The 14,070-nt window shown below is 38.4% G+C and overlaps 1 protein-coding gene across 14 annotated transcripts in view; it reads right to left on the bottom strand.

Annotated features, from left to right (window-relative positions):
• The window catches only part of CNTLN (centlein), a 314,849-nt gene extending 301,621 nt beyond the window's left edge, over window positions 1-13,228 (bottom strand). For all 14 annotated transcript variants that reach the window (XR_012516586.1, XR_012516587.1, XR_012516588.1 and 11 more), the window contains exons 1-2: window positions 12,836-13,228; window positions 5,272-5,360 (exon numbers count right to left, since the gene is read on the bottom strand). Coding sequence is in view for 11 of the 14 variants with exons in the window: in XM_010338733.3 (XP_010337035.2) it covers window positions 5,272-5,360; window positions 12,836-13,195 (449 nt within the window). In the remaining 3 variants the exon portion in view is untranslated. The remainder of the gene's footprint in view (window positions 1-5,271; window positions 5,361-12,835) is intronic.
• Window positions 13,229-14,070: the final 842 nt, after the last annotated feature.

Below are 14,070 nucleotides of genomic sequence, written 5' to 3'. Positions count from 1 at the left end.
TAGACAATCCAAGAACTGTGAAAACAAACTGGATACTTAATTATAATAGGGAATGATTCTAGAATTCCAAGTATGATGATGATATCATGGTTTTGTTAAAAGACCCCTTATCTTTTAGAGATAGTTAGTCCTTATTCATGGATTCAGAATTTGTAAACTGGCTTCCTCAATAAAATTTATTTGTTAACATGAAACTCAATAATTGGGGCACTACTGTAGTCATTTGCAGGCACACACAAAGTGGCAAAAAATTTGAGCCACACAACCTACATGTTTCCAACTGATGTCAAACAAGGTGATACTCTGCTTCAGCTCTTATACTATAAACACAAATGTCCTTACCACATTTGTCACACACATTTTGGTACTGGTTTTGATGACTTCACTCCTTCAAATGATCATCAAGCATAGTGCTGAAGTGTTGGCTAGTGTTCCTAACTTGTAAGAAGGTTGTGACATGTCTTAAAGAGAAAACAGTGTGTTAAATAAGCTTTGTTCAGGCCATGAGTTATAGCGTTGTTGGCCATAAGTTCAATGTCAATGAATCAACAATATCTGAAGTATCTTTAAACAGAAACACACATAAAATGAGGCTACATGTTGATCAGTTAACAAAATTGTTGTGACCAGAGGCTCACAGGAACCTGACCCCTTATTTCCTCTAAAAGCAATAGATCAGTGTTAGCTAGTTAAGTATTTATAGTGACCATATAGAACATTACTGTTAACTAGAATTGTCTGTAAACACTAAAGTAATTGGACATAAAATAGCATGATATCTAGGATTTGCTTCAAAATACATTAGTAGTAGAAGGAAAGAGAGGTTTATAGATGAAATGAGATAGGCCATGTGTTGATAATTGTTCAACGTGAGTGATGGATATACATACACGAGCATTGAATAATGTATTCTCTCTGCATCTAATTAAAATTTTTCCACAATAAAAAGTAAAGCATATACACGAAACACATAGAGTACAGTAGTATAATTCTTTAATTAGGCAAAGATTATTCTTTTCATTTCAGGATGTTTAGCAATCTCAGCCTCTGTTCATTAGGTCAGTAGCACAACTGGTTGAAACCAATGATACAGGCAAAACTTTATCCAAAAAGCCATTCATCACAGCATTATTATGCTACTTTTAAAAATAACCCTAACATACAATAAAATTACAGTGGTTAAATATAAATATGTTATATCTAAATCATAGAATACACTGTAACCCTAAAAATGATATACTTCTTTCTGAGATGACAAACTAACAACACAACACTGACAACCCCAAGTCATACCACGTTAAATAAATCCTTATCAGCATGGGAAACAAGAGAAGCAGCCGTAAATGAACTATAAATTTGACAAATATCTTAAAAACAGAAGCATAGACTCATAGAGACAAATAAACCAACGGAAAAAATTAATCCAAAACCTAAATAGAAGTCTACAGAAGAAGATGTCGTTTTTCGTGGAAAAGGCCCCAGAAAGGCTGTAAGTACCCAATTAGTAAGTACAGACAACAGAAGCCCACAGAAATCAAGACAATTAAGAAACCATTTACCAAAAAAGCTGAGCCTCCCACTCATCCATGTTCAGAACAGCTACCTGCAGCATTTGCCTGTATCAAATGCCCAAAAATACTTTCAAAACAACCACTTTCCTGGCAAAGATCCCTACTCTGAATGTTGGGAAAGCAACAGAATTAGAAAAGGGCCTGACTTAAAGGGCCTAACTCTCATTCACTACAATGAAGTCTATCTACTACATACTTTTCAGGAAAGCCTGTGAATAGGCCTCTCCCTAGGCCTTACAAAAAGCCCATAGGCAATCCGTACATTCAAAGGAGAAACCTTCTGGTAAACAGATATACAAAAAAAACAAAGCAAACTCATGTGAGCAATATACCTATATAAAGCAATGCAGTGAAGGTTCATCATACATTTGAAAAAAATCAACAGCATCAAAGAGAAAGGTGAGAAAATTTTTTTTAATTTAGAAAAGAGAAAGACTAGGAAGAACAAACAAGTTACCCGACAGACAACAAAGATAATTCAAGAAATAGAAAATAACTTAAAAATTATAATCAGAAAGATTAAAAAGTTATTCTATTAAAGGAAGCTGTTTTGAAAAAGGAAAAATCAAGTAATTTCTTAGAAGTAAAAACTTGATTTCTAAAATTTAAAAATTCAAAAAATGAGAGAATATTCATCCATTTGGGCTACTATAACAAAATACCTTAGATTGGGTAATTCATAAACAACAGAAATGTATTGCTCACAGTTCTGGAGGCTGAAAAGTCCAAGATCAAGGCACCAGCAGATTTGGTGTCTGGTGAGGGGTCTGTTCCTTATAGATAACACCATCTGTATCCTCACATGGCAGAAGAAGAGGGAGGTTCCTTAAACCCCTTTATAAGGGCACTAATCCCACTAATGAAGGCAGAGCCCTCATGATGTAATCACTTCCAAAAGGTCTCATCTCTTAATATTATCACATTAGGTATTAGGGGCCAACATATGAATTTTGGGGGGACATCAACATTCAGATCATAGCATAGAACAAACAGAAGAATTCCACTTATTGAAGCAACAAAAATTAGGAAGGCCATTCAGGAGTTACAACGAAAGATAAAAAGATGGAAAACATGAGAAAACAGAGAAAGAGAAAAGAAGGTTAAATCCATAAGATCCAACTTTTAACAGAGTGCTAAAACAAATAACACAATGAAGAAAAAATATGAGAGCATTTTCTCAATCAAAAGAAAGTTTTCAGATGGAAAGGCCCACCAAAGGCTGAGAAAGATAAATTTTCAAAGGATCCAAATAAACAGACGATGTTGAGATTTTATAATAACAGTGCATCTAAAGAGAAAATCCTACACACTTCAAGCAAGTATCTAGGAAGAAACAAGAATCACACTGATGGGCTCTTTGGTAGCATTATTATATGCTAGAATCAGATAACAGAAGCATGCTTTCAAAAATCCAAGGCAAACTACATGGACATAAATTATGTCCAGCTGAAGTGCCAGCTAAGCATAGGGCAAGAGAAAGATATTTTCAGTCATATAGGAGTCAGAAAATGTACCATCCTTTCTAAGAAAACAAATACTTGAAAAAATAATCTGACAAAAAAGAAAAGGACGTTTTGGCTTCCTAGAAACTGTGGAGTAAGTTCAGCTGTACAACGAAAAGAAAACCTACGATGACAACTGTGAGTAGGTTTAGAAAGTCATTTGTCCAAAGCCATACCATAAGCCAAAGAGAACAAGGAAAATGTCCTCAGCCTAGTATACAAACGTCTGACAAAGAACGCAGACGTTCTTTATAAGAAAAAGTAAAGAGAAGGACAATGAACATAGACATTCTTTATAAGAAAAAGTAAAGAGAAGGGCAATGAGAAATTCCAAGGGGGAAATGCTGTCCAGGAAGTCCATGGTTTAAAAATTAAACAGATCTCAATGGATCATAATTTGGATAACTCATGGACTATATAGAAAGGTATCTATTTGACCTTGATATTTAGAATATTATTTTTAACAGACATAGGTTGAATACTTGGCATATCATTTGCACTTCTCAATGGATGTGAACATACTACATGGTTCTCTTGGAAATATCTATATAGTCGTAAAATTCTAAATGCCACTTACAGTTTCCAATTTCAAAATTAAACTCAAAATCCAAAGTAACTCACAATGTAACCTACAGACATCAAAATTACCTGGAAACATTATTTTAAACTTTATTTTAAACCTAGATCACACCTAGAGATTCAGTATATCAGGTGAAAGTCCCAGAAATCTTCATTTAATAAATTCTCCAAGTATGACTTGTGTACACTAAATGTTGACTCATAGTTATAAAGCAGTAATCTCCAAATTTCTCATTATACGTCTTATCAACAAAAGACTTTTGAGTACCTATCTCTAATATGCAGCATGTACATTTATTTATAAATTGTATGTTATATGAATATATACTTTGTATATTATATGAAAAATAGATATTGGAAAGGATAAGGAAGATGACCTAACAATAATTTAATATCTGTTTAACCAAGAGGAAAGTAAAAATTATAGACAGGTTTAGAAAGTTTTAAAAAATAAGAAAAAGAGGGGAGTATAAAAGATGAATCACAGAAATGACAACTGAAGTCCCACGGCTTCTTTAGAAGGCTTATTCTACTTAAAAAACAGGGAGTCTGAGAATTATCACATTTCATCTCAGAAATGTTGAGGAAGTAAGAAGGGTATTTCAACAAAAGACTAAATTCTGATCATTAGAGGAAAAAAATGATTGATGAATTAGACATACAAGCAACATGAGAACAAACTGATTATACTATTTTAAGTGTTCATAATAACCAAAGATGGTAAAATTAGACACACTCAGGCATGTATTACAGATTTTTAACAAGTCAAATTCCAGACAACACTGGAATGATCCCAGGACTAGAGACTACAAAGGTGAATATAGTTCAAGTAATAAAAAATGATATTCAGATTATATGATCATCATTTTAATTTTTAAAAAAAGAAAAGGAAAAGGTATCCATATGCTTAGCTTCTCATTTAAGAGGTATAATGAAATCCGTGTAACAGGGAAGCAAGTGTTTTAATTGCTGTGTTAAGTGTCATGGGACTACTGTATAGCAAATGTTTGATAGGGAGAACCAGCATCATTCCGCTGTTTCTAATGACCAAGGAGAGGCCCAATAATCTACAATTAAATGACTGGGCATCCCCTACAGGGTAATATGGAGTGCTAAGTAAAATCCCTCAACCTATTCCAGAACACTTACTCGACACTGGCAAGGTCATCCCAGGAGATGACCTGCATACTGCAATTATCTTAAGGGAAAACTGAGTCACATCTAGTAAGTTCCCTATAGAGGCAGTCTATGGAGCAAAAAGTCAAACGACAGGGACTTTGCCAATGTTTAAAGTTGAGCTATAACAGCTCAAGACACACACACACACACACACACACACACACACACACACACACACACAGAGTATTAAAGGCCTAGTTTTATCTCGTAGCAACACACTCTCCAAATATGTCAGAATATGAATAGGAAACAGGGCCTACCTTTATTTGGTGAACTGGCACCCTTTATAATAAATCCAACAATTTTAATTTTTGGCTCCACATTTATTTAGAAATGAAATGAATCTCTTTGGAAAATTAATGACAAGTATTAACTTTAATAATGTAGAGAAACAAACTAAACACACCAAATACTCACGAAAAAATAATTTGAGAGCTCACCTTTCCACAACCAAACTGACCACTTGTGTGAGATCTGGGTTTGTGACCTGGAGCCGTTTCCACAAAGACCATACAAATTCTTTATCAGCCTTAAAGAAATAAAAGAGACTTCAGATGCATTGCCTTGTAGTGATAGCGAAGATACTACATTAAATTTTAAAATAAAAATAAATTAGTTGACCCCTAGTTCTATAACTACATCAATTGATTTTTTTTAAGTATGGGGGAAGCTTTATTTTAAAAAATTTTTACACAGGTAATCCACATTCACCTTTACTATTTCTATCACCGATATTTGGGGATGCAACTGTTGAAATGCTAAATATCTAATTAAATTTGGTCTAAAAGTTAACTTCCCTCCAGCTGCTGCTCCATTTATCAGCTCCCCTTTTAGCAAAACTTCTTCAAAGAGTTGCCTGGGCCGGGCACAGTGGCTCATGCCTGTAATCTCAGTACTTTGGGAGGCCGAGGCAAGAGGATCACCTGAGGTCAGGAGTTTGAGACCAGCCTGGTCGACATGGTGAAATCCCATCTCTACTAAAAATACAAAACATAGCCAGGCATAGTGGTGTATGCCTGTAATCCTAGCTACTCGGAAGGCTGAGGCAGGAGAATCACTTGAGTCCAGGAGGTGGAGGTTACCACTGCAAGGTTGCTAAGATCATGATGCCATTGCACTCCACCCTGGGCAACAAGAGAACTCCATTTCAAGAAAAAAAAGAAGACTTGTCGGCAATTACTATGTCCATCTCCTATCTCCTGTTCACTCTATAATGGTTCCCAGTAAGATTTTTCTCTCTACCATTATGCTAAAATCATTTTCTAAGGTCCTCTATATTACCAAGTCTAAAGGACAATGGGTAGTTTCAGTCCTTATTACCTAGGTTAGTTGTTATTAACCCTGGCTGACAGGAATCTCTTTTGGGGAGCTTTTAAAAAACAGGAATGAATTAGAGATTCTGATTAATTGGCCTCAGGTTAGATCCAAGCATCAGTATGTTTTAAAAGTGCCTCAGGTGAATCAGTGCACTCTGGGTTGTGAACCACTACCCTAGGTGACCTCGTATCAGGCCCATGTTTTTAAATACCAACTCTACACTGAGACTCCCACATTTCTATCTAGAGCCATTTCCTCTACTCTTAGGTCCAGACTTAACATCTCCAATTGCATATTCAATAATTCCACTTCAAAGCCTAATAAGTATATTAAATTTAACTTGTCCAAAATAAAATTATTGGTTCCTTACTCTCTCACAAACCTGCCCTGCTCCCTCCTAGAAATTGATACCACCATCTATTCATTTATTCAAAGATCTAAAACAGGGATGTCCAATCTCTTGGCTACCCTAGGTCACATTAGAAGAATTATCTTGGGCCACATATAAAATACACTAACAATAGTTAATGAGCTAAAAAATGTTGCAAAAACAATCTCATAATGTTTTAAGAAAGTTTATGAATTTGTGTTAGGCCACATTCAAAGCCAACCTGGGCAGCATGTGGCCCACGGGCCAGGGATTAGGTTGATCTAAAACCTAGGAGTCAATCTTGGTTATTCTTTTCTCCTCACACTTCATATCCAAATCATCAATAAACTCTACTGTCCTTATCTACATTATAGATCTACATTATAGGGAAATTCTGACCACTCTCACTACTACCACTATCACTCTATCCAAGTCAATTTCATCTCTTGCCCAGCTCTCTATCATGGTCTCATAGCCTTACAATTCAAAACTCTCCAGTGAGTTTCCATCACATTAGGAAACTAATCCAAACTCTGTGTCAAGGCTACAAGACTCCACACGACCTGGCCTATATACACCACCCCAACCTCATCTGTCACTTTCTTCCTTAGTCACACAGACTTTCTAACTCTTCTTGCTCTACTTGAACCAGGGCCTGTGCACATATGGTATTACCTGTCAAATATTCATACAGATTATTCCCTCACTTTATTCAAGTCTTTACTTAAATAATATCTCAAGTGAATTTTTCCCTGACTACTGTAACAGCCACCAAATCCCCCCAAGTCTCTAGCAACCCCTTTTCCCATTTTAATCTTTTTTTTCATAACACATTTGATAATCCTGTATGTTCAGTTATTTGGTTTTACTTGTGTGGCAGGTATCTCAACTTCTCTCTGTCTCTATCATTCATCCTCTCTTTTTAGTTACAGAAACAATTTTGCCCAACTAACAGACAACCTCTCTTGCCTTATGGGTTACGTGACTAAGTTCTGCCAATATAAGCGTTGTTGGAAACTTAAAGGACATCTTAAAATTAGACTTGTGTCTACCCACTATTAGAAATATTCTTCCCAGTCTGTTGTTGCTTATTTATGATGATTTTTTTGAAAAAGTTATTAATTTTACATACTCAAATTTATCCATCTTTTCCATTATGGCTTATGGATTTTAAGTACTAGTTAGAAAAGCCTCCTCTATTTCAAGATTAGAAATGTATTTACCCATTTCTTCTTCTGGAATTTTTGTTTTTTTAATATTTTTAATTGACAGATTACATATACTTATGGCATACAACATAATGTTTTGATTATGTATACATTTTAGAATGGTTAAATCAAGCTAATTAACATAACCGTTAGGGCTGGCACAGTGAGTCACATCTGTAATCCCAGCACTTTGTCAGGCCAAAATGGGAGATCATTTGAGTCCAGGAGTTTGAGACTAGCCTGAGCAACACAGTGAGATCCCCATCGCTACAAAAAACTTAAATATTAGCTAGCTGTAGTGGAATGCGCCTGTAGTCCCAGCTACTCAGGAGGCTGAGGGTAGGAGGATTGCTGAGTCCAGGAGATCAAGGCTACAGAGAGCAATGATTGTGCCACTCCACTACAGCCTCAGTGACAGACCAAGACCCTGTCTCAGACAAAGAAAAAAACATAACCATTACCTCATACACTCATCAATTTTTTTGTGGTAACACTTAAAAATCTATTCTCTTAGTAATTTTCAAGTACACAACCTATTGTTATTAAATATACCTCCATGTTGTACAGTAAGGTTGGTGATGTGAAAAGAAGTAAATTCTTTCATGAATAATAAAATGCTACAAATGGATTGCAGAACTATGTTATGTATGGTTTCATGAGTTTTGTATTAAATGCTATATTATGTTCAATTTGGATTATACCTAGAATTACTAAAACTCCTTCATATACAAAAATAAAGTCCCCCCACAAAAAACACAGAGCTAGTTTCCAAACTGTTCCAAACATTAATACAAGAAAACTATTGTCAATCATTCATATTCTCTTTATATTTTCCCTATCTTCAGGAGCTTAAAGATGTTCTTTTTAAGTAATAAAAATTAAAACCTTGGCCAGATGCGGTAGCTCATGCCTATAAGGCTGAGATGGAGGAATGGCTTAAGTCCAGAAGTTCGAGACCAACCTGGGCAACACAGGGAGACAGAGACCCCATCTCTATAAAAAATAGAAAAATCAGCGTAGCATGGTGGCACACAACTGTAGTCCCAGCTACTCTGGAGACTGAGGTGGGTGGATTCTTTGAGCCCAGGAGGTCAACTATGCAATAACCCATGATTACACCTTTGTACTACAGTGTGGGTAACAGAGGGAGACTGTCACAAATAAAATGAGAACAAAAAATAAAAACCTATTAAGATTACTTATTATAATTTTTTTTTTTTAGATACAGTGTCACTCTGTCACCCAGGCTGGAGTGTAATGGCATGATCTCAGCTTACTACAACATTTGCTTCCCAGGTTCAAGCAACTCTCCTGCCTCAGCCTCTCAAGTAGCTGGGGATTACAGGGGAATGCCACCACACCCTGCTAATTTTTATATTTTAATAGAGACAGGGTTTCACCATGTTGGCAAAGCTAGTCTTGAACTCCTGACTTCAGGTGATCCGCCTGCCTCAGCCTCCCAAAGTACTATCATAAAATTCTTTATTCTCACTATAGAACTTCCAAACAGAATTAAATAATAATTTTTAAAAATTAAAAAATAAAATGGCTGAGTACAGTGGCTCATGCCTGTAATCCCTGCACTTTGGGATGCCAAAGCAGGCAGATCATGAGGTCAGGAGATCGAGACCATACTGGCCAACATGGCAAAATCCCGCGGCTACTAAAATACTAAAAATTAGCCAGGTGTGGTGGCGTGTGCCTACAGTCCCAGCTACTTGGGAGGCTGAGGCAGCGGAATCACTTGAACGTGGGAGGCAGGGGTTGCAGTGAACCGAGATTGTGATCATGCCACTGCACTCCAGCCTGGTGACAGAGCAAAAATCTGTCTCAAAATAATAATGAAATAATAATAACGATTCCTACTCCTTTTCACAAAGTATATTAAACTCAGGCTATGAAACAGCTGACTAAATATTAGGTGACTTAGGTCTACATTTCCTTGGAGGTGGACTGGTTTTCTCTTTCATCAACTGGCATGGAAATAGATACCATCCACACAAACACAGACACCCAAAATTGCTATATTTCATTGGGTACCTAGTCTCACGAGAAATAATTTAGTGTTGGCAATATATTAGGCCCTCAATTGACCTCTGCTGGAGTAATGAACTGAACAAACACTTGAAACTGTTTCCTAAATCTAAACAAATAATTTGGTCATCAGAGCTCAGGGCAAACCATGTCAAGAGTTTACTTACAAAATACGGCACCAAGTAGCCACTTAGTAAATTATTAGCATGAAATATAATTTCACAAAAAGACTCACCAAGGAAAATACAACTACAAACAACTGGAGGAATTAATTATACAGTAAGTTATCAAATTTATTTTTGTGAAAGAAGTTTCAACACACCTAAATTTCTAACATAACATATAACTGGCTGAGTTTTCTGATCATATATAAGTCCAACATCACCTGCTTCAAAAGTTAGTTTCATCATTAAAGCTGATGAGCTTTAATAATGAAACTAATTTATCTCATATTTCATTTAAATACCCTAAACAATTTTGTTCCTAAAACTGGCTTATAGGTTTAGTAAATATTTTTACCTGATACCAAAAAATAGCCTTTATAAACACTATATAAACATAGTATTACTCTAGGTAAACAAAACACTTTTTCTCATCTGACTCTATAAAAGGTGATAAATGTGCACATACACATGCCCTAGCGTCCTTTATCACAAACAGAACGCATTCTTGAAGCATATAATCAAAATTAAAAGTGTAGTTGAGTTAGGTTCTAAATTAGTGAAATAGGGCATAAATGTCATGGATGCAAAATTACCCTTTGGAACACCCTTGAAAAATTCCTTAGGAAAAAGCTACATTTGGAAGCTAACCTACTATAATCAGTAAGTCAAATACAGACAGCTTTTCTTCCCTCATTGAAATTAATCGCTTTTTCTTCAGATAAGCATTATTTATAGTTCACTTGCTAATCTAGGGGCTGTATTTTTTGAAATTTAATTAGATAATACAATCACATAGAGTGGGATGAGATGCTGATATTAAGAGAAACATTTGATTGCTTTCTATTACACGCTTATTCTGAGGCATTCCAGTTATGTAGAATGGTATGGGGAATTACTCAAACTTCACCAAACACATATCATTGAATTCCCGTAAGTTGAATGTGAAAGCAAAACAAATTAAATGAAGCTACTACTTATGACCATGGACTAATTAGCAGTGCTTGTTTTCCCAAACTGAATGTTTCAAGCATTGTTGGGTTCTGAAATTAATTTAGATCTGGACAGGATTTTTTAAAGGAATGGAACTGAAAAAATATCAGCAGACATAGTGTGAGTGTATGTATTCTTTCTGAAAACACATGTATTTGCGTGTGTGTACTTACTAGGTTGAGATACAAAACGAATTTTACTTTGAGTTGTAATTTTAAGCAATTTTAATACTCCGTAGTCTTCATTACTATGATTTCTAGTTGAATAAACAGGTGGGATAATATATTTTAAAAGCTATGAAAGTGATTATTTAATTACCTAAATGCTTTTTTACAAAACAATTGGGAGTTTAATTGCTATTTTTCCCCAAGTTTCCCCAAGAGCAGGAGTCTGATTTGACTAAGATTTCATGGTGCAGGATACTCCCTACAATTGTATAAGAGTATTAATATTACAAATTCTAAGAAATCATCATTCTAGGCTATTACAAGCATCTCTGTATTTGGCTCCATGTAAAAATGTGGCACCATGTTTGGAGCTACAGTCTTAAAAAATTTAAATATTTGGGGGAAGAGTTTCACCGCGCTGTTTCCAACAGACTGACTTCCTTAACTAAGTCACTCGTAAGAAGTATCTTAGCTCATTAGCCAGCTAAAGGCCTAACTATGTGGGGAGCCAGAGGTAGGAGGAAAGATTGTGAAAAATATCTTAGATTAGGACTCAGACTATTAAAGGCCTTTATCATGAGTTCACATCTTAAAACTCGCCAAAGGGTGAGGTCTGCATATGACAAATGCTTCAGTTCATTGGCGTCATTTACTCATCTCTTTGTTCCTTATCCAACGAAGAAAAGAAAAATGGGAAAAATGAAAAGAGGGCACCACATAAAATGTCCCAACCTTGTTTAACCAAAGGCATAATCAATTTGAAGATGGTCCATTTTTTACAGCCTTCACTCAGTCAGCAAGGATCTATAAAACGGGCAAAAAAATCCAACAGAACAAACTCTAAGAGAATGAATTTCATGAATTGTTTTATTAAACTGATGATACTGTTCACAAAGTTACTCTGGTGTTCAGCAGTTCCTAACTGGTTTCTACCTTGAAGACAGAGTGACCTAAAGATGGACTGTTGAGTGAGTTCCCAACATCCAATCTCCCAACCCTATCTAAAGGTTCTGGTAAAAGAAGAGATGATAGTAAGGATGCAAAACTAAAGGAAAATTCAATCTCTTTGAACATGAGTACATCAAGTCCATACTTACAAAAAAAACTCTGCAAACAGGAAAGTAATGCTAATGCAATTGATTTAGCCAATGCTTTTCACTGGCAAGATGACATGAAAATGGGATTTCTCACTCAAGGATCGCATTTTTTACTGTAGTTGGTTAATAAACAACTACCAACTATTATCTGTTGTTAAGTTCCCAGCTGGGAGACTTTCTAAACGTGACTGGTCTGTGTTTACAACTTCCGTTTAATTGGGTAAAAACAAAGGCAAGCTTGGGTTTGAAATTTTAAAAACATGCTCCTTCAACAACCGATTTTACTTTAACAAAGTGTTTACTTTCCTGTTCATTTCACCTAGTGGATTGCACGCCACGCCTGGGCCCCAGGCAGGCATCAGCTACAGTTACCAAGAACTTGGGCTTTGGGGAAAGGGGAGGGGATGCGGCTGAGGGTATCCAAGTGGCCAAAACCAAACCCGGGCTCCGAAGCGAAGCCTGTCTGGCCGCTGTTCAGAAAGGGGCACCGGCCCCGGGGAGCGGGGCGCAACCGCGTCCCTCCAGACCCCCGGGCGGAGCGGGGTGTGGAACCGGGAGGGAGCGTGGCCGGGCGGGGCTGGCAGAGGGAGAAGGGAGCGCCTCCCCAGGGTCCCGGTCCGCTGTGACGGGGAAAGGCCAGCGGCGAGTCCTCGATACCTGACACAGGGCCAACTCCTCCTTTAGGCTGCTCAGCTCTTCCTCCAGCAGCTGCGTCCGGGTCACCATCGCCTCCTCTACCGAGATGCCCTCTAGCCCCCTGGACGCCATGGGCGCGCTGAGGAGGGGAGCATGAGCCGGAGCTGCCCCCCTAGGCCCTTGCCGGCCCCCTGACCCTTCTTGGCCTAGCCAGATGATATCACTTTTGTCTGCGACCACCTCCCGCGCTGCGCCGGCAAGACCCGAGGCCTCGCTGCGCACTGCGGGTACCTCAGCTCCCCGCCCAACACGTGGGGACCTGGGGCCCAACTGTCGCGCCGGGGGCGGAGGGTGCGGTGAGGGAGGCGAACGCGCAGCCATGGCTGCGGCTGCTAACGGGTCAAGTTCCCTCTGAGAAACTCCACCTCCGTTTTCCCAACCAGGAGCCCGGAACGCAGAGCCGCGCATGCGCGAGCCTTTTCCCGCCTTGGCCCGCGGCGTCCCGTGTTCTCCGGCCCTGGCCGGCTTCCCGCGGGCCTTGAGCCCAGCGCGAGCGTTGGGGTACGCACGCGCCGTGGCCCGAATGGGCGAGGCGGGTCCGCGGGGGGAGCCATCCGGACGGACGTGCTGTGCCTGAGTCCTTGGCTAGGATCGCCTGGATTGCCCGCCCGCCTGAAGCCCTGCCCGCACTTACACCCCACCTCTGAAAGCCTTCCTTGACTAGCCCCCAGCCCCAAGTGATCCTCAGCTGTGAAATCTCCCTCCTTCAAGGCCCCTGCCAACACATGTGTCACGTTTCATTGACCGCCCTGGAGTGTCAGTTACACGGTTAATCTCTCCAACGCTGTTGTAAGCTCCTTGAGGATCAAGGAATAAGTTTTACACTTAACTGTTTTCTTCACACCCCTTGGCAAAACTGCTTTAGCACAGCTGACATCCAGCTGATTAATGTCAAGGAGACGTGGAAAGCCTTGTGCTGAGCTGGGACTATCAAGCAGGTTTCCCACTTGAATGATGATCCTTTGTACACCCTTTGTCTTTTGTTTTGCAAAAGTCATGATTTCCTTTGAGTTTTTCTGTCGGCTTCTTTATGCGTTGGCTGGATTTCAGAGAGAGCGGAGCCCACATGGCTGAACAGTTCGGGTCCTTGGAAGCAGTTGGAAAGCAGTAATTTGGAGTGTGGTTGAAGAAACAAGATCTACTTTATCTTTTGTTCTTTTTTCTTTTTTTCTTCTGGCTTTCTTTTTAAACTTCAA

The sequence above is a fragment of the Saimiri boliviensis genome, chromosome 2 (genome assembly GCF_048565385.1).
Source record: "Saimiri boliviensis isolate mSaiBol1 chromosome 2, mSaiBol1.pri, whole genome shotgun sequence".
NCBI lineage: Eukaryota > Metazoa > Chordata > Mammalia > Primates > Cebidae > Saimiri > Saimiri boliviensis.
Note: the sequence above shows the minus strand (reverse complement) of the source record. Positions and strands in the feature narration are given on the sequence as shown.